This window comes from Zootoca vivipara, chromosome 11 (assembly GCF_965207765.1).
Source record: "Zootoca vivipara chromosome 11, rZooViv2.hap1.1, whole genome shotgun sequence".
In the NCBI taxonomy this organism is placed as follows: Eukaryota; Metazoa; Chordata; class Lepidosauria; order Squamata; family Lacertidae; genus Zootoca; species Zootoca vivipara.
Genome location: NC_142594.1, coordinates 13,508,541 through 13,533,410, shown reverse-complemented (window position 1 = coordinate 13,533,410; position 24,870 = coordinate 13,508,541). Strand labels below are relative to the sequence as shown.

The 24,870-nt window shown below is 47.3% G+C and overlaps 1 protein-coding gene and 1 pseudogene across 1 annotated transcript in view; one reads left to right on the top strand and one right to left on the bottom strand.

Moving 5' to 3' along the window:
- Positions 1-1,330: 1,330 nt before the first annotated feature.
- On the bottom strand, positions 1,331-1,797 carry LOC118092039 (small ribosomal subunit protein uS19 pseudogene; annotated as a pseudogene).
- A 5,052-nt stretch (positions 1,798-6,849) lies between these two features.
- Positions 6,850-24,870, top strand: part of SH3BP5 (SH3 domain binding protein 5) — a 55,558-nt gene continuing 37,537 nt past the window's right edge. The window contains exons 1-3 of the mRNA XM_035129931.3: positions 6,850-7,490; positions 12,720-12,782; positions 24,203-24,331. Coding sequence (XP_034985822.3) covers positions 7,398-7,490; positions 12,720-12,782; positions 24,203-24,331 — 285 coding nt within the window. The 5' untranslated portion in view covers positions 6,850-7,397. The remainder of the gene's footprint in view (positions 7,491-12,719; positions 12,783-24,202; positions 24,332-24,870) is intronic.

Genomic DNA, 24,870 nt, shown 5'->3' with positions numbered 1-24,870 from the left:
AGAATTATAACAATACCCATTACATATCCATATTTAGAGATTTCTCCAAATCTCTGGACTTCCCACCATCCCCTCCATGGGTCCTATTGTTATCCTTTTCAACCTCCTATTATTTTGTAGCCCATATTTTATATCTCTCCATTTTGTCCATAATATTTGCTACCTTGCAAGTGCTATTGCAGTCCTGCCCAATGTTTTCATCTGCTTACAGTAGTCTCCTAAATCAATTATATATTTCCCCCATTCTTTATTGAAGTTTCGATCTTTTTGGTTCCTGAGCTTTCCGGTCAGTTTTGGCATTTCAGTGGTCTCCATTGTTTGAACTCTTTAGCTGCTTTATCGGGGAAGCCTGTTATCGGTGGGTATGATCCCTTCTTTTCGGTTCTGCCTGCTGATAGCTTACTGGGCAAAGATAAGCTGCAGTGACATTGCTTTGGAATGTGCTGAAGTTGTTAAACACTGGATGCAGCAGTTTTCAGCATGCTTCTGGTGCCACACTGCTCGCAAACATTTGCACACCCACCAACCTTTCTCTGATGAAAATAGGGACGTCCTAAGCTAAGGAAAAGGACATTCCGGGATTAAATCAGAAACCAGGACGGCTTATGTAAATCTGGGACTGTCCCTGGAAAATAGGGACACTTGGAGGGTCTGCATTTTGCAATTCTCCTCCTGAAGCCGCCTTGCTTTCTGTGCATGTGACAGAGGTGTTCTCCATCCAGATATTCCAAAATACAGATAGCAAACTAATCCACCAAGTGTAGATCCTTACGCAGCGGTGTTGCAATGTTTGCATGGTCCCCTGGGCAAAATGCTCGCACTCCCACACCCGAAAAAACAACTTTCTCTCTGCTCCTTCCTGTCACTGTCCTAACAACAACAACAACAACAACAACAACAACAACAACAACAACAACAACAACAACAACAACTTATTTATACCCCGCCCAGCTGGCTGGGTTTCCCCAGCCACTCTGGGCGGCTCTCAACAAAATATTAAAAACACAATAAAACATCAAACATTTAAAACTTCTCTAAACAGGGCTGACTTCAGATGTCTCCTAAAAGTCAGGTAGTTGTTTATTTCCTTGATGGGAGGGCATTCCACAGGACGGGTGCCACCACCGAGAAGGCCCTCTTGCCTGGTTCCCTGTAACCTCACTTCTCACAGTGAGGGAACAATGGCAATTTCTGTAAGACGTTTCGAAAAAAGATTAGACTCCCAAGAGACTGCGATCTACTCACAGAGTTTTTATTATTATTGTTGTTGTTCTTGGGAAACCCTTTCATTTACATGAGAGACACAACTCTTCCCAAATCCCCGGACCCCTTACTTCAGAGGAATGAACCGAGAGGAGTGGGTGGCCCCGATTCTAGGTCAGCCATGCTTAACGGGCTTGTAAGTGATGGAGAATTCTCCCAAATAGTGGCCAATCATTTCAGGCTTGATTTCCACCTGGTTGAAGGTCTTCCCATTGTACACACCAACCATGCTGTCCACCATTTCTGGAAGGATAACCACGTCTCGCAGGTGGGTCTTGACCACCTCTGGTTTCTCCGTGGGCCTTGGGTTTCTCTTTCTTGGCCTTGCGCAGCTGCTTGAGGAGGGAGTGCTGCTTGCGGCGCAGGCCACAGTTGAGCTGCCGGCGCTGGCGGGCGCTGTACAGCTGCATCAGCTGCTCGTAGGACATGTCGAGGAGCTGGTCCAGGTCAACACCGCGATAGGTGAACTTCCGGAAAGTATGCTTCTTCTTCTGCTCCACTTCCGCCATCTTGGCCGCAGTCTCTTCCAGGAAAAGCACCTACTCACAGAGTTAAAAACTGGCAGTGATCTACCCCCGTTTTGGGGGGTTCAGGTCAAAGTTGTTTAGCTTTTTTTTTTTTAGGAATGAAAGCCCTGTCCCTAGCAGTCCCTGAAACAACAACTCCTCCTCCTCCTCCTCCTCCTCCTCCTCCTCCTTTTTACTTTCTAGGAATGCTTCTGGAGGTAAGTGGGACCCAGAGACATTTTGGAGAATTAACAGTGGCCAATGTTTGGATCTTCACCTATTTCTGCGGCAGCACTGCTCTTGCCAGCCATATTGGCCCTGTCATTTAGTCCACTGACCTGTGCCCTTGTGATCCAGCTCTAGCAGGGTCCCTATGTAGTCAAAACAGCACCACACACACACACACACACACACACACACACACACACACACACGGAAGGTATTAGTAGGGTGGGGGGAACCCCAAGATTTGCAGAAGTACAGTAATAGATGGAGGAGCTCTAAAGGGGGGAACCCAGAAACAGCCCCATGAGGACTGTGTTCAGTAGGCACAGAATGCTGAATTTCTGTATGACAGGATGGAACGGAGTGTTCTGAAAGAGGGAAGCCTGGCTGGCTGGCTAGCATGCTGGGCAGAACACTTCACATTTCAACATTTTGCTTCAGGTCTCATTTGTTCCTAACAAGTATCTGAAGCAGAGCCGTGGTTGTTGCTGTTGTTTTTGGTAAACATTGTTATTATTATTTCATTTTTTGATGTATATAAATCAGAGGGAATGATAATTATTTTTTAGTATTATTTTTATTGATTTTCCAAAGTATTATGAATCCTCCAAATTATTTAAATTTAATACAATTCCTTAAAATAATTCGGTTTCCCGCTCCTGTTGCAAGCATATGTCCATTACTTCATTCTTCTTTAATCTCCTCTCCATTCTTCTCTTGATGTTGATCCAGTCCCACAGCTAGCCTTTGTAGCTTCCTTCCATACAGCACCTCTGTTATTTTTTCATAAATATAAAACATCTGTTTCACAGAGAGAACAATTATAACAGCAGGTGAAAATTCTTTCTCTTAATGGTGCCGTGGACCATTCATAGTGGAAGAATTTTCTTCAAAACTGTGAGCGGGGCGGGACGGGGGAGAGAAATTACAACAATTCACTGTAACGTTCGCCGCTCCTGCTCAGGGTGCACAGAAAAAGCATTTTGGTTCCCGGAATTCATTCTGATTGGGCAGATAAAATATAACTGATCAAATTCTACAGGACATGGTAATAGTGCGTGAAAACAGTCCAGCTCCCACGCATGCACCTCCAGATGGTGGAGATGTTTGGCACCATCCTGGCTCCCAGGCATCTTCGCTTGGTCGCAAGTGGCCAATAGCCAGGTGCAAAATGCGCCTGGCGCCTGGCTAATTTCAAACGCTACATTGGCACATATTATGATTTTGATTATTGCTGCCTTTTCTCTTTAAAAATGTTTAGGGGTACTCTCATTTTGACTCAAGAAAATCACCATTTTATAGTTCAAATTGAGAAAAATAAATACAGTAAATGGACAAAAGTACAAATATTCACCAAATGTTTAGGGGTATGCGTCCCCCCCGGAAAAAAGCACCGATTGCTGCTATCATCACTGTCCGCAACAACCCTAGCTACTCAATTCAGAGCTGACGCTGATCAGACGTTCGCTGTTGGCTTTCCTTTCTCTGTGGGATTTAAATGCCGATTTAAGGAGGGAGCCGGTGGCAACATATCAAGGTTAGCTCACTTCGTTGCTGTCCATTAACAGCACACCGGCTATTCTTACACATGCTGAGTGTGTTGAGGGGCCTTTTAAAACCACCACCACCCAGGGAGAGCCTTTCGCTCTTGGACTGAGCTGCGGCGACTGAAACGCACAAACCAGATCCAGCAGCTGCCCCTCGAGCTTCAAGGCTTGCCCTTGACTGAGTTGTCAAGGTCGGCGGAGGCGCTTTTTGCACACCTGCTGCCTCTGCCACCCTGAAGCCATCTAGCTGTTTCCTAGCACCCAAAGCCACCATCATTCTGGTGCAGCTTGTGACTTCACAATCGGTTGTGTGCACATCTGCAGCTTGTCTGCAAAGGGAGAGAGGTCTGCCGTGGGCCTTTCTGGAACCTCAGGGTTAGGATGAGCAAAGAAAGAGGAAGATGATAGACCACAAGATTATTACCAAGTGGAGAGAGAGAGGAAGCAGCAGTAGCAACAACAAAAGCCTGGCTTTGCTTGCTCCCATTTTCTTAGTAGAGGTTTGAGATGTAGAAATTGCTTGGGTCCTTTTAGACTCTGGACTTAGTGATCTTTCAGCCTGTGGTGTTTGGTGGCCGGCTGTTCTGCTGAGTAGGTCCCTAGACCTCTGCCTCCAAGTCCTGCCCTGATGGTGAGGCTGCCACTTCTCAGTGCAAGGAGCTAAGCAGAGACTGTTCTGCTTATCGCAGGGCAGGGGGAGAATGTGGTTAAAGGGACAGAGACCGAGGTCAGCCCAGTTCAACAGCTGGCAATCAATCCTATTCAGTAACCATATAACACCAGTCCTGAAAGACCTGCATTGGCTCCCAGTACGTTTCCGAGCACAATTCAAAGTGTTGGTGCTGACCTTCAAAGCCCTAAACGGCCTCGGTCCAGTTTACCTGAAGGAGCATCTCCACCCCCATTGTTCTGCCCAGACACTGAGCTCCAGCACCAAGGGCCTTCTGGTGGTTCCCTCAATGCAAAAGATGATGTTACAGGGAACCAAGCAGAGGGCCTTCTCGGTAGTGGCGCCTGCCCTGTGGAATGCCCTCCCATCAGATGTCAAAGACATAAACAACTATTTTACTTTTAGAAGACATCTGAAGGCATCCCTCTTTGGGGAAGTTTCTGATGTTTGATATTTTATCACTTTTATTCTTATTAATCATATTCTATTAGCCACCCAGAGTAGCTGAGGAAACCCAGCCAGATGGGCGGGGTAATAATAATAATAATAATAATAATAATAATAATAATAATAATAATAATTTCCTACAGTCATACCTTGGTTTTCAAACAGCTTAGTTCTCGAACATTTTGGCTCCCGAACGCCGCGAACCTGGAAATGAGTGTTCCGGCTTGCGAACTATTTTTTTGGAAGCCGAATGTCTGACAGGCCTTTTGTGGCTTCCGATTGGCTGCAGGAGGTTCCTGCAGCCAGTCAGAAGCCGTGATTTGGTTTTCGAACGTTTTGAAAGTCGAACGGATTTCTGGAACAGATTCGACTTCCAAGGCACGACTGTATATACAGCAAAAGCACAGCACTTTCCTCAAAAGAATCCCGGGAGCTGTAGTTTGCCCTGCATGGAGCTACCGTTCCCAGCCCCCTTAATGAAGGACAGTTCCTAGGATTCTTTGGCAAGAAGCTGTGTGCTTTAAATGTACAGTATGATGATGTGTTTAGAAGGCACCCTGCCAGCCTCTGTGCCCAGCGGATGGAAACACAGTGACATTTCCTGCAATGTATCCTGCCCAGCAAGCCTGAACTGCAGATGGGTTTTCTAAGGCAGGTAAGACACCTGTGTCCCTGAGTAAGCCAAATAAGTGGCTTGGCAGTACTTTGGCCTGACCTTGAGGTCACTGATTCAACACGCTCTGAACTGGTCACGATGTTCCCACTCTTCATTCAAAACTTCCCAGCAGTCATGCACCGAAATGTGAATCCAAACTGCTGGCATTTCGTAGCTTGCATCGAAACACTACTTGCATTTAAGAAGCACCATCATTGATTTAATCCACAGCTTATTTCTCCCCCCGTAGTACAGGCAGGGGGAACCTGTTGCCTCCCAAACATTGCTGGACCACAACCCCAACATCCCTGACAATTGCCTGCTGCCTGGGCTGTGCTGTGTCACAGAAGTGTGCTGGTCAGTAATCGCACAGTTCAGAGTTAACGCTTTTTTAGCAAAAGCACAACCTTCACAAACTTGGTTGAGTGTCAGGCCTAATGAGCAGAGCAGCTCATTCCTGGTGGTCTCGCTCCATGAAAACCAGTTGCCAAGACTGAAAGTCCCCACCTCCTCACAGTCGTATAAGTCCCCTCCTCTCCAGGGCTTTTACCCAAACAATTGGAGACTGTGCCTGCGTGCAGCGAGCCTCTCCTCTGCCCTTTTCAGGCCTCTTCTAGTTCTCGGAGATCAGAGGTGAGGAGAGAGAGGACTGGGCGGTACTTGTTCCTCTATTTTGGATAAGTATGTGAGTTTTTGTTTGTTATTGTATATGATTTTAATGTCTGTGTTATATTCATTTTTATTGTGTAAGTCACCTTGAAACAGTATAAATGAGACGAATGATGAGAGTTTTGTGGTTTGTTTTTTCCAGTCAAACCATACATATTTTTTTTGAAATAAGTAATCATACTTGCCAGTCAACTGAAGGTAACTCTTCATGCATGAAGTACACAAAAGCTTATATGCCATTAAAAAAATAGTCTTCAAGGTGTCACAAGGCTCTAAGGCTCTTCGTTGTTTTTTTATTGAGGGGGGAAACGTGAAAATAGTTACTTAGTGACTGTGATCCATGAATGTGTATGGCTTTAAAAAAATGGATTCGATAAATTCAAGAAGGGTGAGGCTATCAACAGCTCCTAAACGTAATGGCTCTGTTGTATTTCCACCGTAGGAAGAATTGTGTCTTGGAGTTGCTGGGAATCTCAGGATCGTTGAGAGGAGTGGCACTGTGGTCCTGCTTTCGGGCATCCCGAAGGGTATCTAGACAGCCTCCGTGAAAACAGGATGGTGGAACAAATGGGCCACTGGCCTGATCCAGCCCTTACGGTAGGGTGTTAACAGAATGCGGGCGTCCCTTGGCAACACTTGTGCGACTTCCTGGTGACATTTTTCAGTGCGCGCCACAAGAGCATTGGGAAACGAAGGTGACATTCACAGGGAAATTTGCAACAGCTAGGTGTTGGGGCGCAAGCAACACTTGCAAGAAGTCTCCCACTTGCATTGGATCCCCATTGTGTCGTGGATGTGCTGAAATAAATCCACCATTAACCGGTGTTTAAGGTGCGTGCCTTAGTAGATTGCTGCAAATTACATCACACACACACACAATATCCCAGGAACATAAAAGCAGCAAAGACTCTTCCGTGAAGCTTGACCTATTTTCAAACCTCCCCACCACCACACCTGTTCCTATTTCCTTTTAATATAACAGAAGGGGAGGAAATGCTGAGCTGGGAGGGAGATTGCAAAGTGGATAATGGAATTTTTTTATTTTTATTTTTTAAAAAAAGCAGGGCCTCTGATTTAGCAGCGTCGGAAGGAGGCGGACCATGCCTGAGTGTCAGCGAGCGCCGCTTGGCGACGGCAGCCGCTGATGCTGCAGGCTGCCAGGGGGCGAGGCGCGTTTCCTTTCCTCTCCGCCTAACGGAGCGGCGGCTTGCGACGAACGAGGCGCGCAAAGCGCAGGCGGCGAGGGGGGTGGCTGCTGCAAACGCCCCTTCTCCTTCCTCGGGAGGATACTGGCGAAGACCCTCTGCAGGGAAGGAAAAAGAAAGCCACAACAACAACAGCAGCTCAGAAGGATCAGCCAGATCCTCCCTCCTTGGGCACAGAAGGATCCCCCCACCCACGTCGCCACCACCAACATGGATCCTACAACTCGGAGGACCAAGGCGGAGGACGCCGACCAGCCCCCGCAGCAGCCGGAAGAAGAGGAAGAAGTGGATCCCAGGATCCAGGTAATGACCAGGAGGGAGGAGGCGCAGGTTCGGGATCGCTTTCTTGGGGATCCGATTTAGCTCCCCCCCCCGGCTCACTCACGCACGTTCGCGGGGAGCGCACATGGTGGGCGCATCGGCGGGGGCGGGTATCGGCGTGCGCATTTTGGGGAGGTTGCAGGGCCGGGCGCCTTTTATTGGGAAAGTGTGCGTGCGTGGCGCTCGCTTGCGCCTGGCCGGCCGATTCTCCCCTCTCTCATTCCCCCACTCGGCCCCCAAAAGCCGCGTGTAAATTCCTGAAAAAGGGGAAGGGGGCGTTGCCTGCCGCCATGTGCCCCCCCACCCTTGGGTGCTTCATTAGATTTCTGCCAAGGTCCTTCTGCAGGCGGCAAAGCGAAGGGGGGTCCGCCGATCTCTCCTTTGCAATTTTGCAAAGGTTGCTTTTGGGGAAAGAGGACCCGCCTCTCCTCGTCGCCTTCCCTCTTCTCCTTTTCTAAAAAGCAGCAGCAGCGACGTGCAAGCGGCGAGAAACACCCACACCCTGTTCTGCTGGCTGTCTCTCTCTCTGCCTTCGGTGTCAGAGGGTCGGGCTCCTTGGGGTTTTGGTTTGGTGGTTTTTTTTGGGGGGGGGATGTCGTGCCAAAGGCAAGGGATCTGGCTCCGGGCGAGCGTTGGAGAGGAGGGTGGAGAGGGGATCTCGCCCAGGGATGCCAGGCCGGAGGTTGCGCACGCTAGAGCGCTTTTGAAGGTCGTGGTGGCGTCTTGCAAGAGAGAAAGGCAGGGAGAGGAGAGCGCTACCTTATACTGGCTCAGTATTCCTCAACTGTGTCTGGCAGCCACTGTCCGGGGTTCAGATTTTGAACCTGGAGCCTTCTGAATGCCAAGCAGATGCTGTGCTACTGAACTAAGCCTCACGCCCCCCCCATGTTGTTGTTGTTGTTTGTTTATTTAATTTATGTACCACCTTTATCTTCCAAGGATCTCAAGGTGGTGTGCATGGTTCTCCTCCTCCTCCCCATTTCATCCTCACAGCAACCCTGTGAGGTAGGCCAGGCGAAGAGCTTCACCATGGCTGTGTACGGATTGAAGCCCTGCTCTCTCAGGTCCCGGTCCAACACTCTATAACCATTGCACCATACTGGCTCCCTATAGTTTTAAAACCATGCACCACATTCCTGGCTGATATTAGCAACAGAATTGACCAACTGCAACCTTGTTCGCATACCACGAGCTCCAATAGTCTCAGTTTTACCAGGGTCAATAAAATGTGCAATCCTGCTTGGACACTAGTGTTAGATGCTGAGATAACTCCTTACAACCAGAAGTGCATTAGTGCTTTGGCGAAGATCCTGCTCTCAGTTTCAGTTACTGCCCCTCTCTGCTCGGCTGGTTCACAAACAATAGCGTCCCCTGCTTTAAATGTCCCTCGCACCTGCAGTACAGGAAAAGACAGTTCCTTGTCCCATCTCATCCAACATGCAAGCTGCTTTGAAAGGCTTCAGGTGCGAAAGTGGCCTATGACTAAAATTATAAATATATCACATCCCTGTCAATTGCACTGTTTAGGTTTTCTTCTTCTCCAAATTATGATGTTCTGCACACTGTTTTGGTGTTTGTTTTGTCTGTAGAGACTGCAATCAGCTGACGCCCTGGCGCCGTGGCACGAACTATCCCTCCGGCACCCCCGCCCCGTTTCCGAGCGCGGCTGCCGTGCGTGCAGCGCCCCCCTGGCGCCTTGCGCCACCCAGCCTTGCCTTAGGGCTGACCCTGACTGCAGTGCAGGAGTTTTTCATTCAAGGTGGGGCTTGAACCCAGGACCCTGAGCTTAAAAGTCTTGTGCGCTGCCAACTGAGCTATCCTAGCACGGAAACTCTTTTCTTTCCCTCCCTCTCCTGTGACAGGTTCTGCAGATGTCCCCGCCAGGCATCTTCTCTGCCAGCTTGGGACCAAAGAGATTTCAGTCCATGGAGGAGAGGTTAACACATGCAAAAGTCCTAAAAAATCCTCACTATAAACCAGGGGTCAGTAAACTTTTTCAGCAGGGGGCCAGTCCACTGTCCCTCAGACCTTGTGGGCGGCCGGACTATATTTTGAAAATAATAATAATAAATGAATTCCTATGCCCCCACAAATAACCCAGAGGTGCACTTTAAATAAAAGCACACATTCTACTTGTGTAAAAACACGCTGATTCCCGGACTGTCCGCTGGCTGGATTTAGAAGGTGATTGGGCCCAGTACGTTTCCGAGCACAATTCAAAGTGTTGGTGCTGACCTTTAAAGCCCTAAATGGCCTCGGTCCAGTATACCTGAAGGAGCGTCTCCACCCCCATCATTCTGCCCGGACACTGAGGTCCAGCACCGAGGGCCTTCTGGCGGTTCCCTCGTTGCGAGAAGCCAAGTTGCAGGGAACTAGGCAGAGGGCCTTCTCGGTGGTGGCGCCTACCCTGTGGAACGCCCTCCCAACAGATGTCAAAAAGGAAAACAACTACCAGACTTTTAGAAGACATCTGAAGGCAGCCCTGCTCAGGGAGGCTTTTAATGTTTAATAGATTATTGTGTTTTATTCTTCTGTTGGAAGCCGCCCAGAGTGGCTGGGGATACCTGGCCAGATGGGCGGGGTATAAATAATAAATTATTATTATTATTATTATTTATTTATTATTATTATTATTATTATTATTATTATTATTATTATTATTATTATTATTATTATATCTGGCCCCCAGGCCTTAGGTTGCCTACCCATGCTATAAACAAATCAGTTGGGGGGCAAAATGATGGGTGGAGAGTCAGAAAGGGTCTTTAGCTAAATAGGTAATATGAGAAATGAATGCAGCTGTCCATCTTCATTCCTACATAGCCACCAGTTGATCTCCAAACCCGATCGAAGTGTGTTTAAAATGGCCTTTGTGCCTTTCCCATGCACGCATACCGACAATAAGAGAGATGCTGCCAGATGTTTGAAAGGTCATGTTGTTAAGCTGATACGTGAGGCAGAAAGTCCCTGGCTCGGATGTCTCCTGGCTCAAATGTCTCTGGGGCGACCTGAGGTGAGCTGTCTGCAAAATGAGGACCAAACATGCTCTGGGCTCTCCAACCTCTCCCGCCGCCGACAGAAACAAACACATAAAGAACATATCACACAAAAACTCTGCACATACGGTATGCAAAAGAATGAAAGACCATTATCCCCAGCGTTTGAAACCAGGCACATTTTGCGACTGGGGATCGAGAGCATGCGAGCGCATTCAGAAGTTTTGTTGCCAGGGTGGATTTGATTTAAATCAAATCGATTTACTGTAAATCACAATTTAAACCACTAGTCAGTAAGACTTGATTTAAATCTTTTTTTACAGAAAGACTCGTTCTTGCTGGTATAATCTTAATATTTACAACCAGAGAAAGGTTTCTTTTTTGGAATAATAAATTGTCAGAGTAGTTTTTACAGTTATGTCAAAAACTGTTGATTGGGTAGCACTATTAGAAATACACATAGACTGATAATTATGAAATTATTGTGCTTTTTAATAAGTTAACTGTTTATATTTGGACAACTTCTCTGCTGTGCGTCATTGGAAGGAGAAAAACAATCATTTCCTTAATAACAATTTAAACAATTTGTTTTACTAAAACAATAACGTAGCATGTTTTTTAACTAAAGTGGTTGAACAAGTTTAAAAAACAAACAAACACAAAACCTTAGACTGAATTTTGCCACACATGAAAAACTTAAAACAAATCATTATTTCCTGATAACAGCCTTTGGACTACTGTATAATGTACTGGTAACTTAAATAGAAAACTATCTTTAGAAAGACTTTTCCTCCAAAAGCATTTTATTTTAAAAATCCAATTTAATTTTTTTAAAAAATCCAATTTAAATAAAAAAAAATAAGATTTTTAAATATATATTTTTTAAAAAGAATAATTGATTTTTATCCACCCCGCTTGTCGCCATTTATGGCGTCTGAGACTAAAGAATAAAATGGCTGGCACTGAGCACAGGAGAGGAAATGTCTCCCTGCTCAACTCCAAAGTACATAACCTTTTCTATCCTAGTTTCTATCCCCTCTTCTTTCCCCCACATCTCTCCCCACAAGGCCTTTGACAGCAGTGTCTCACACCGAATGTAACTGACCTGTTCGAATTGAAAGCACAGACATTATACGCATATGTACCATTGTTAGCCTTGAAAATCTTTCAGTAGAAACAAAAAGATTGCTGTCTTATCTGGCAGCTCATTTGTCAGGATTACCGTCTCAAATGTATGCGAAGCAGGGGGCTGTTGTAAGAGCCCATATAAATACAGTACTAAGTATTCCGGGGTCGAAATATTGGACTTAATGGAGAGACCTGGGTTCAAATCTCCACGGCACAGCCATGAACCTTGGGCCAGGCATGCACTCTGAAGTCTTAGCAACTTCACAGGGTTGTTGTAAGGATAATAAAATGATGATTTTTTTGGCGGGGGAGGGAGAATCATGTATGCCACCTCGAGCTCTGTGGAGAAGGAGTGGGATAAACATGTAATTAAATACTTTAGTTCTTAATTTTAGCAGGGTTAGAAGAAAAAAAGGCGGCAGGGGTGGGGGGTGGGAGGAATGGATACCTGGAATTTTAAATGTGGTAGGTGGGGGAAGGAAATTCCATTTCATTCTCTCGAACTTGGATCTTGCCTGGTGCTATGGTTTAGGCCAGGCACCCCCAAACTGCAGCCCTCCAGATGTTTTTGGCCTACAACTCCCATGATCCCTAGCTAACAGGACCAGTGGTCAGGGATGATGGGAATTGTAGTCCAAAACATCTGGAGGGCTGAGGTTTGGGGACGCCTGGTTTAGGCCTCTTTTCCTAAGCACTGTTTGTTCTTTTCTTTATATAAAGATGCACTTTCTCGCCCTTCTGGGAGAAGTTTGGTTCCCGATTTGCACTCATGACTTGCAAGTTGTAAAGAGGAACCGCTTTGGAATTGAACTAGAATAACTCTTGAAAATGTAACCCTCCCTGCAGTCTTCAAAAGGTGTCCCAAGTCTCTCCCTCTTCCCTGTCCCCAAATCCGCCTCACCGCAGAGGCCCTAGCGCCATTAATTCCGGCCCTCGCAGTTAAAATACCTTCCGTTTCCATTTCACATTCCAGCTGAGGCCCCTCTCCCCCCCCGAATTGCCAGATGACACTTAATAACCCGAGTCCATCCCAACTCTGTCGGTGTCTTATTTCTCAACATGTGCTGTTTTTCTGGCTTTCTTCCAGGGGGAACTAGAAAAGTTGAATCAATCCACAGATGCTATCAATCGGAGAGAAACAGAGCTTGAGGTACCATTTTTAAAAAATGCTTTCCTGCTTTGTATGAACACACGTTCTTCTCGGAGATCTTGTATATACCAGGCATGTCCAACAGGTAGATCATGATCTACCGGTAGATCACTAAATGTCTGCGGTAGATCACTGGTGGATCATTGACTCCCCACAAAGAAGGTGAATAACTGTGGCTCCCCTTAAAAAAAGCTCAACATTTTACCTCCTCCCTGAAAAAACTCGAACAACTTTGACCCGAACCCCCCCAAAATGGGCCTTCCTCCAAAAAAGGGTAGATCACTGCCAGTTTTTAACTCTGTGAGTAGATCACAGTCTCTTGGGAGTTGGCCACCCCTGGTATATACATTTTCGAGGTTATTATTATTATTGTTGTTGTTGTTTTAAAAGAGAATGGTATTTGTTTGGATTTTTTTTGTCTTGGCTGCCTTTTTTAAATAAAAAAACAAACAAAAAACTCCAGAGAAACGGCAAAATAAAAATGAAATGTCTGCACGGACTAAGCCAGCAGACGAAGAGAAAGTAGGTCACACACCTCCTGCTCAGACACTGAAATTGAATGACATTACTTTGCACAGTGCTTTGAATTTCACTAGTCCTGTGATATCCTGCACCAAGGGATAAGGAGTGTAGCAATCAAAGTGGTAATTAATCCTACATGTAGGTATGCAAACAGTGCTTTTTAATTTGGTAGGGCTCCCTCCCCTCTCCCTCCTGTAGCGCTTCTGCCAACATTTGCGGGATTCTGAGATGCTGCTTCGAAATGAAAGGAGGACTTCTTATTCTTTCTGCCAGATTTATATACAGCTTAATCGAAAACAACCCGGAAAAGTCCTAAGAAAAGGCCAAAGAAGTCAATGGGCTTTAAAAACAGAAAGGCAAAGTGAAAATATCAAAATGATAGTTAAAATATATAGTTTTAAAATACAGATAGGCCAGATACAAGTTCGCATCTGGGTAGGCTTGCTTGATTTTCTTTTTTTTAAAAGAAGGTATCGTAAAAAGGACAGAAGCGCCTGCCTAATATTTATGGGGGCAGCCACACCAAAAGGTGGATTTCTCACAAAAGCGGAACACGTACTTGTAAAAATCCCAGTTCTGCAAGCACGTAGTCTCAAAATGGATATGCTTGTGCCTCGCAACTTTGCTCGTTGACTGTCAAAATGAGGAAAGGTTGCCACAACAGATAGAAAGCCGAAAATGTGGTACACGTTAAGTACTCTCATAAAGGTTTGAAAAGGGGGCTTTTGTCTCTCCTTGCGGCAGCCGAGCATAGAACAAGCAAGCTACAGAGTGGACCAGAATGTTGGGCTGTGGGAATATTTCTCCTCTGCCCCTCTGTCACCATTTTTCAGATCGGAAGAGGATGTGCCACACGTTTGACAGAACGGAAGGAGTATTGGGCCCTTTAGCAATCCTTGCACTGTTCTCAGGCGCGTAGCAAGGGAGGGGCAATGGGGGCGGGGCGCCCCAGGCGGCACTCTTGTGGGGGCAGCGGCCCGGCCCCTCCTCTCACCCTCCACTGACGACGGCCGCGGTGGCGCAACCGATTTCGTGGAGACGCCCCGATGTTGCGCCGGCAACCCGCTCCGTAGTGTGCTCTGCATCTTCCTGCTCGGGCAGAAGCGAGGGGTGGGCCAAAGAGCGACGTCAGCGGTGGCCGCTAATGCCCCTCCCTGGCCTGCCCCTTGCCTCCTGCGCCCGAGCAGGAAGAAGCAGAGTGCAGACATGCCCAGTCCATCCGGGCTGACGCTGCTGCTCCTGCGGCAACCTTATGAGCGGCAACTCGTAAGGCTTCCGTGTGTGAAAAGCAGCTTTACGAGTTGCCGCTTGCTTGGCGGATTGTAACATTGCCGCGGGAGCAGCAGCGATAGGCAGGGGTCCAGGCATCCCCAAACTGCGGCCCTCCAGATGTTTTGGCCTACAACTCCCATGATCCCTAGCTAACAGGACCAGTGGTCAGGGATGATGGGAATTGTAGTCCAAAACATCTGGAGGGCTGAAGTTTGGGGATGCCTGGGCTACTCTGTGGCAACTTCCAACACTTTCCAGCGCATGCAAAGTTGTTGTGAGCGTCTGCCGCTATGTGCTGGATGCCACTTTCGGTGCGCTACGGCTCGCTTGCACATTGAAGATGATTTGAGATCCTGTATCAAAATCATTGGCTGTGCAGAACCGACAGTCGCGGCAGCATAGTTACTGGTTTGCTTGCTCTTTTTACGTATTCTGTGTTTTCGTTTTGGTATTTCAGTGCTGTATTTAATAAATAATGGTAGTAATTTACATGGTGGAAATGATTTCCATGACACGTAAATCCAAGAATCGGTGGCTGATGCATGTGTGTTCTCCTATTTAAAAAAAAACACAAAGGTTTGGCTAGCAGCCTGCAAAGTCAATATCTTTGGCAGCCTCGGTTCTGCAAGACGATAAATAGCATCCTGTATCCTCTCTGCCCAATTGTTTATGGCCCCCTGGAGCGCTTGCTGCTCCTCCGATGACTTGGAAGCGTGCTGCGTATTGCTGTGGTGGTCTCAGCAAGGCAGAGAGCAAATGGATTGAAAGGCACTGGGCTATTGATGGTTTTGTATAAATTAATCTATTGCTTCTTAATGAGGCCTTTGATTGGGCTTGGTTAAAATCCATAACTCTGTTGGCACAAAGTGCAGAGCTGAGCGCTAATGCTCCAGCCAAGGATTATGGCGGTCCTCCGAGGGATATTTAATGTGTGGCTTTGTCTGGCCTTCCTGCTCATGATTGAAGCCTTTGTGAAGCGAACTCTTTGCTAATACTGTTTTAAGCGAGCAGCGAGTGCTGCTTTGCCACATCAGCAGTGCTCTGGCTTTGTGTGTGTGGACACGATGGCTTTTTGATATGAAAGACCTCCCCCTCTGATAGTCAGCCAGCCCTATTGCAAATGGGGGGGGGCACCCTCCACCCTTATTTTGCCAGGCTCCAGCAGGCTGGTAAAATAAAAATAAAACAGCAGGGTAGTAACTTGAGCTTTTTTGCAAAGCTCGAAATGGAGGGCAAAGCTTAGCATGACATGAATTGTGCATAAGCAGTTGGTGTGGGTGGTTAAACATTTGCATAGCTTGGGAGGGGGGAGCAGGGCTGGGAACTCAACCCAACCCCTTAGCCCTTGGGAGGTCGAACTTCCATTGAACTTCCAGTGCAGGTTTTCCCTTCCAAGAATTTATTTCGGGGAGGGTCATTGGGACCACGAAGAGGGGAAAGGGTTAACTTGCCCACACACTCCATCCTGATGCTGGCTCAGGCCGAACAGCAGTGTTCTCATTCAATGAAGCTTTGAACGTGAGCTGTGGCCCATATTTACGTATCCCTTTGCTGTACTTGGGGGCATAAAGTTCACGGGCAACGCTTGTAAATGCTGATCTCCGAGAAGTAAGACTTAGTAATGAAGCTGTGTGTGTTTGGCCGGGGGGGGGGGGGAGAGTGAGAGAGAGAGCAGGAAATGGTTCTAGCTCATGCATGCATACTGAATTGGGAATAGGAAGGATCGCAGTGTGCCCTTATACATAAATATCTTAGTAATCTGCAATTCATGCGTCTGACCTCCCAAGTTTTCATTGAGGGCCTTCTGGTCCAACCCCTTGCAATGCTGGAATCTCTATGGCCTCCCCCTCCCCCCCCTCGTATAATTTTTTAACATTTGATTTTAACATGTATAAACATACAACGTAAAATAGTTCCGAATCCAAATATCGAGATTACTTTGAATCTCTTGACTTCCTCCCATCCCTTCCATGGGTCCTAATGGGATGATTATTTACAACTGCATATCAATACTTACCCAAATTTTTTATGCTAAATTATCCATACTGTCAGGGGAGTGTGTAGCGGCTACTCTCGAGTAAAGACGCTCCAGTCCGCTCTGTCTTTCAGAGTTTTATTGTGCATATTATTTACAGTGCAGAGACATCAGAAAACATGACTGCCTAGTCCGATTCAGAACCCGGCAATGGCTGCTTCCGGCTCTTTGGCCAGCATAAAAGCCTGGGTGGGCACCCCAAAACGCCGCCCCCTAGCCCTGCATGTGGGCGCGCGCCTCAATTTGGGCACCGGAAAGGACTGCGTGCCTTCTCCCGTCCTCTGGCTGGAGCGTTGCAGAGGCTCCGGCACCTCTCTGCGCTGCCCTGCCCTTCCCTTCCCTTCCTGGCTATGTAAGTAAGATTGTATTCCATAAACACGGTTTTAACAGTGGGTTCGTGACTGTGGAGGTCAATTCTGGATCCATACGTCCTTCCACAAAAGGGACCCAGGTGGCGCTGTGGTTAAACCACTGAGCCTAGGGCTTGCTGATCAGAAGGTCGGTGGTTCGAATCCCTGTGACGGGGTGAGCTCCCGTTGCTTGGTCCCAGCTCCTGCCAACCTAGCAGTTCGAAAGCACGTCAAAGTGCAAGTAGATAAATAGGTACCGCTACAGTGGGAAGGTAAACGGCGTTTCCATGTGCTGCTCTGGTTTGCCAGAAGCGACTTTGTCATGCTGGCCACATGACCTGGAAGCTGTACGCCGGCTCCCTCGGCCAATAATGCGAGATGAGCGCGCAACCCCAGAGTCGGTCACGACTGGACCGGATGGTCAGGGGTCCCTTTACCTTTACCTTTACGTCCTTCCACAGTGGGGACATTGGTTTCTGGGCAGGAGTTGATCACGGTGAGGGTTTGCCAAGCGTGCCTTCCTCTTAGCACATTTCTCCCTTTCGTCCTGAGTTCGAGCATCTTCAAATTCCATGACACTTTTGCTAAAAGCTGTTCTCCAACTGGAGTGCTCGCAGGCAAGTGTTTCCCAGTTGCCAGTGTTTATACCACATTTTTAAAGATTTGCCTTGAGGGAGTCTTTTCAACCTCTCTTGTTGACCACTAGCGTTACGCTTTCCATTTTTAAGTTTGGAATAGAGTAGTTGCTTTGGAAGACGATCATCAGGCATCCGCACAAAATGACCAGTCCAACGAGGTTGATGTTGAAGAATGCGAGTGTCAAAGAGTGAGCCGGCAGTAAATTGCACTCTGCTAATTGGAGTTAACTTTTTATTAGCAAAAAACACGATCTTCACTTGGCTGAGCGTCAGGCCTAATCGCACCAACTCATCTCCGGGAGGTCTTAGCGGCCCATGCATCAGTCGCCAAGCCCTCTCCTCCCCACAGCCATCCTAAATTCCCTCCTCTCCAAGGCTTCTTCCCAAGCATTCAGAGGCTGTGCCTGCTTGCTGCCACCCTCCCCTCTGCCCTTTTTATGCCTCTTCTGGTTCTGGGAGACAAGATGGCGGTTTGGGGCAGAGGAGCCTGTTGCAACAGGAGGCGGAGATACTTGTGACTCTTCAACCTGATCCATCTCTGCTTCTTGGCCTCCTTCCTTCCCTGCTTCAGTTTCTGCCTCTTCTGGACCTCTCTCTGCCACAGTCTCTCCCTGCTCACTAAGCCCTGTTACCTCTTCAGCTTCCTCCCCCCAGTCTTCTCCCTCTGACCACTCGTTGTCGTCCCACCACCACTCCCCGGCATAGCTGCCAAGTCTCACGTATTCCCCGGGAAACCCCCGTTTTTCTAGCTGTTCTCAGCTGAAAAAACGATTTTTTTTGTTTTTCCCCGGTTTATTCTGGCGCGGCGGCCATTTTGGAACTGGGCGGAGCATGCTCAGAAGCGACTTTTGATGCAGCTCTACCCAGTTCCAAAATGGCTGCAGTGCGACTTCTGGCATGGTGGCCATTTTGGAACTGGGCAAAGCAGCATCAAAAGTCGCTTCTGAGCATGCTCCGCCCACTTCCAAAATGGCGGCAGCGCTACTTCCGGTCTGCTACTTCCGGTCAGGTCCCTTATTTCTGCCACAGGAACTTGGTAGGTATGTTCCTCGGTCTCTGAACCTTCTTCCCTTGAGGTTTCCCAGCTGATTCCTCCGCGTCTCACCACAACACCCATTCACTGTTCTTAACATATCAACAAACCAGTTAAAATGGAATCCTTTAAAAGCTGACTGCAGTAAACGAAACTGATTGAGGACCACATATTCCCACTTACTTGGTTTTTCGATTGGGCAGATCCACTCGCTTGTCCCGCTGTTCGTGACCTTGTAGTTGGAACCGGAATTTGCTGCGAGGTGGGCCAGCTTGGAAACAGAAGAAAAGGGGGACGGAATTAGGTTATTTGTCCTGCTTTTAAGAAAACAGAATGCTGCACACAATGGTGGTGAAGAAAGGAAGGAAATATTTAATGGCCCATTGAGGTAGGACAGCTGGTCCAGTGCTGGGAGGCCTGTAGCAGAGCAGCTGGGAGCGGCAGCAGAAGGACTCTGGAGCTTTGAGCTGATGAATGAGGTGCTTTGGCCAGAGTTTGTCAAGGCTCTTCGAATTGTGGGGCAGATGTAGCCTAGCAGCCACTCTCTGCAGTTCACGTTCTTGGCAGTGTGGCGTGAGGCAGAATTTGAGACTTTCCCTTGCGTGGTTTAGAACAGCTGCCACTGTGACTGGGGAAGTTATTGAAAAATCACTGGAGAAGTTGAGGATCATGTGAATGCGTAACAAACGTTAGCAGCACAGGGAGCTGCCTTACGCAGAGTCCATCTAGCTCAATATTGTTTACACTGGCTGGCAGCATGGTTTGAGGCAGTGTCCTCCCCATAGCTGCCAGGTACCCCGTTTTCCCCGGGAAACCCCCCGTTTTTACTTACCTTTTCCCGGTGGTCCCCCGTATCACTTCGTCTCCCGTTTTTCTCCGTTATTTTCTCCTGCCGGCGGCCATTTTTTTATTTATGATTTGCCCTTCTATGGGCACCAAAAATGGCCGCCGGCGGCTTCAAAAGTCACATCTACGCATGTCCGGAAGTGCGTAGACGCGACTTCCGGTGTCGTCGTTGGCCATTTTTTGTGCCCATAGATGGGCGGAGCGACACCGGAAGTTTCGTCGACGCACTTCTGGTCATGCGTAGAAGCGACTTTTGAAGCCGATGGCGGCCATTTTTGGTGCCCATAGAAGGGCAAAGCGACACTGGAAGTTACGTCGACGCAATTTTCGGTGTCACACGGCTGCTGGTCCCGGATTCTGCAGTGCTGGACTTGGAAGGTAAGGTCCTCCCCAGTAGATGCTCACAGCCCACCTGTTCTCTCTGGTCTTCCCAGTGGTATACCGTGGGTTGCCGGTGCCCAGGGCCATGCAGAGGTGGAAGAGAGGGGGAAAGCCAGAGTATGCATGCACATTCAATTGCCTAACGGTGTCTGTGTCACCCAGGAGATGGCAGCTGCAGAGATAAGAAACGAAGAGTCATTCCATTGCCTGGAGAGGTCACTTCTTGGTTCACATGGAGAAGCTGTTTTCAATGGAGCCCAGTGACAGAGGCACCCTGAGCCGTATTGAGGCAGCACCGGGTGTTGAAATATTGCAATTTTGTGCCTGGGGCAATTGCCCCTATGGCCCTCGACTAGACCACTGGAGAATCAAGTGTATACCAGACAGTGGCATTTCAAATTTCTCAGTGGTAATACTGAGAAAAGCCCCTGGGAGAGCATTTTCAGACCCTCTGAAGTGTCTCTAACATGAAGATAGCCAAAATTCCAAAGGGAGACTCCAATGAGAAGTTGGAGTTTATTTGCAGACTTGACGTGATCATTTCTAAGTTCAGCAGTGACTAGGTGTAGCTGCAGAAAGCCATTATACTCCTTAAAGGGGTCCGTGAACACATCTGATGCCTTCCAAATGTTTTGGACTACAACTCCCATCAGCCCCAGTCAGCGGAGCTTTTCCAGTTCATCATACACTGGGAATCAGTTACCCTGTGCAGTTGCACTGTTGGGAAAGGGGTTGTGTGAATGGATCCTATTTTTTGGGGGGGGGACGGGACCCAAAGCCTGACATCTTGAAGCAGGAATATTGGCCTTACTCTGACTTTTTAAATGTTTAGTGCTGGATTAATAAAGCCAGTTGCAAGCCCAGAGCCTACACGGCTTCAAAGCCGGCATATCTTACAGTCAACAATTTATTCCTTTCTACTGGGGTAAATGGGCTGTCAACGGAATCCCAATCCCTGCCTAGTGGGTTGTCAAGAGGATAATGCAGCCTCTGCGCTATATGAACCCTGGGAAGAGAATAAATTTCATCCCCCTGCTTGCCTGCCATAGAGCTGAGAATGGAGCGCTGTGTATCTGAAAACCTGTCAATCCTGTGAAGGGCAGGAGAATCATCTTTGTCTGACTTTCAGGCCTGGGATTCCAAATTCACTTTGGGATATCTGCAGGTGTGTGTGTGGCTGTAGCATTTGCTTTTGTAGTTGTTGCCTTAAATCACTGTATGGTTTAAAAGGGCCTTGAAAACTGTCTGGTTTAACCTTTCTTGAGACAGCATGTTACATCCATCATGAGAGGAAGTCATACTGGTATACTGGGGAGGGAATTGCTGCTCAGAAATCCCCCCCCCAAAGAGCAGGTTTTATTTGTCCTTGTCTATTGACGTATATTAAATACAGACCAGTACTTGAAATGACTGAAAAACGAAAGTGCTTGTAATACGCCCAAGTCTTTAATTTCACAGAAAGCCCCATCTTTATTTAACAGGATTAAACTGCTCACAGTAGGGTTATGCCCAGCCACCAACGCTCCAGAAAGTACATATTATGGTCCTCTTGTCTTGTTTTCCTGTCCTATTTTTGCAGCTGCTCAATTATAAAAGCTGATGTCATCCTAGCACATAGTTCTTAAAGAGAGTCAGAAATAAGCTTTTAGAGACGTCGGTTATAATTAAAACGTTTGCTTCACCGGTAAATGAAACCTTGTGTTGCTAATTATCATCCTTTTTCTGGCTTGCTGTTGGGATGTTAGGCTGTGTGTGTGTTTGTGTGTGTGTGTTAATCCTCGCAAGGAATCGTAGAGTTGGAAGGGGCCACAAGGGTAATCCATTCCAACCCCCTGCAATGCAGGAATCTTTTGCCCAATGTGGGGCTCGAACCCACGGCCCTGAGTCTAAAAGCTCTGTCGACTGAGCTATCCCTCAGAAGAAATGGTTGCTTTTCAAAACAGGAGTTAGATAGGCCACAGCTCCATGCCGCTTAGTGGATGATGCCATTGGAGAGAGTTTTCTGGGGTCCCCTACTTTGCCACCTGTGTCAGTCGGAACTTCTTTACTGGTATTTATAACACAGATTATGGAAAGATGTTGCTAACAAATACATACCGTAGTAAAAGGTAAACGTAAACGATCCCTGGATGGTTAAGTCCAGTCCAAGGCAACTATGGGGTTGCGGTGATCACATCACTTTCAGGCCGGCGTTCGTCCCCAGGCAGCTTTCTGGGTCATGTGGCCAGCATGGCTAAACCGCTTCTGGCACAACGGGACACCGTGACGGAAGCCAGAGGGCACGGAAACGCCGTTTACCTTCCCGCTGCAGCAGTACCTATTTATCTACTTGCACTTTGACGTGCTTTTGAACTGCTAGGTTGGCAGGAGCTGGGACAGAGCAATGGGAGCTCACCCCGTCATGGGGATTCGAACCGCCGACCTTCTGATCGGCAAGCCCAAGAGGCTCGGTGGTTTAGACCACAGCACCACCCCCGTCCTAATTAGATAGATAGATACGGTAGATAGTAAGTACATAGTACAGTGGACGCTCGGGTTGCGAACGTGATTCGTGCGGGAGGCACGTTCGCAACCCGCAGTGTTCGCAACCCACGTCTGCGCACGTGCGGGCCGCGATTCGGCGCTTATGCGCAATTTAGTGATTCTGTGCATGCGCCGAAACTCAGAAGTAACCCGTTCCGGTACTTCCGCGTTCGGCACGGAGCACAACCAGAAAAGACGCAGCCTGAAGCAGCTGTAACCCAAGGTATGACTGTATATAACTATTGTAACCTCACCACTTATGCCATGCAGTGGTGCAGCGTATTCAGATCATGTCATGAACAGCCCAGTCATTCCTACCATACTGACCCAATTGAGCTTCCTGCTCCCCGATGAATCATGCAGCCAGCACCTTCCTGTGCCAGGCAAAACTTTGGGTGGAGTGAATGGGGAACTTGAGAATGATGTAGTCAAGCACTGATTTCCCTAGGTATTGGGAGGGATACACACAAAGCACTGGGCTCCTGTTTCTAGTGGCAACCTTGCATTTGTTGCCATCCTGCCTGGTTGCAGACTAGACTACATCACAAGAGTATTGTGACATCAGCAGTGCCATCCCAGCCAGACTTTGGAGCAGATGGCCAGGATCCCACCCCCCAACGGGCAGGAGCCTCCCCCTTGAGGTGGTGAGAAGAAGAAGAAGAGTTTGGATTCGATATCCCGCTTTATCACTACCCGAAGGAGTCTCAAAGCGGCTAACATTCTCCTTTCCCTTCCTCTCCCACAACAAACACTCTGTGAGGTGAGTGGGGCTGAGAGACTTCAGAGAAGTGTGACTAGCCCAAGGTCACCCAGCAACTGCACCACACTGGCTGATTGAGGAAGCTACAAACAACATTCTGCTTGGCGGTTGAGTTGGTATGGCAGCTAGTGAGATATTGGGCAAGGCCAACAATCGCGTATTAACTTGTAATGGTATAAAATGCCACCAAATAGGCATATAGGAACAGCAGGTTGTTGCAGTCCAATCTGTCTTGTGTTTAGGAAACATTACACCGAGGCAATACACTTTAAACCTAGATTGTTGTTCATTTAAAAACACTGGTAGCATTAAGATAAATTCAACAGTGTAAATAAGTTTTGATGGATGTAACAATGGATCACTGAATGGTTTAGTTTATGTAAAATATGCAGGGACGTAGGCTATGCAAAATGAACCACCGAAAGAGAAGAAGGGAAGCCATTGATTTAAATTTGTTTAAATGAATATTCTGAAATGTAATTTAGAAAATTTAATTTAAAAATTATATACAAATAAGCCCAGATTGCATTCCAGGGAAGGTAACTCGATCAAATTGCAATATATAGATTGTCACAGTTTTTTAAAATGTCTTCTTTTTTCGTTACGAAACTAATAGTCCCCAAACAAATATTACAAATACTGTCACAGCTGAAAGGACATAATCAGTTAGTGCCAAGGGGGAAAGGGGCCCCAGAATCGCTCCGAAATTTCTAAAAGTTGAAAAAAACCACCCTGCAAAAGTCATTAGTTTCTTTTGAGGAATACAGAAATTCATGTTGGATTTTTTAAACTTGAGAGGGTTTGACCTCTGTTCAAATCTAGTTGGCATTGCCAGCAAAAGTTGGTGGATATTATGTGCACATATTGGACATTTATCTAAGCCTTTCACTGTCGCAATGATCTCTACTCTCCAGAAGGTTGAGCAGCACACATTTTCTTATTTACTCCAACAGCCGTGATCCTCAAGGTTCCTCCATGTTGTTCAGGATGGGCAGACTTAGTGAATTACAACAACGAGAATCGTCTAGTGACACCTTTTTGCTTCCCTTCGCTGTTGCAGGATGCGCGCCAGAAATTCCGCTCCATCCTGGTTGAGGCTACGATAAAACTCGATGAGCTAGTGAAGAAGATTGGGAAAGCTGTCGAAGACTCGAAACCCTACTGGGAAGCTCGGAGGGTTGCCAGACAGGTAAGCCGAAAAGCCTTCCCTATTATGCGGGGAGGGTGTAACTCTGGCCGCAGAGTACACTTTAGCCTGCTTTGGATCATGGTTGGCAGCTTCATATTCTGCGATTGTTCATATACTGCAATTGTTCTGCACTGGCTTTGGTCCTGGCTTGTATTAAGGGTGTGGTCTTGGCTTATTCTCTCGGTTTGTGAAGCCAGAATTCCCCGGTTTGGAGAGAACGAAAAGCTAGGATCTTTGAGAACCAAGGTACCATTGTACGTAGATAAAACCACTGCTTTTTTCTTTAAAAAATGTTTAGGGATACTCTCATTTTGACTCAAGAAAACCACCGTTTTATAGTTCAGATCGGGGGAAATAAATACAGTAAATTGACAAAAGTACAAAGATTCACAAAATGTTTAGGGGTATGGTTTTTGAACGGTTTCGTGACTCCCGGAACGGATTAAGTTCGAGAACCAAGGTACCACTGTACAAAGATGCTTGTTTATATTATGCAATGTGTAAGCATTTGACGAATGTCATTGTAATTATTTCAACTG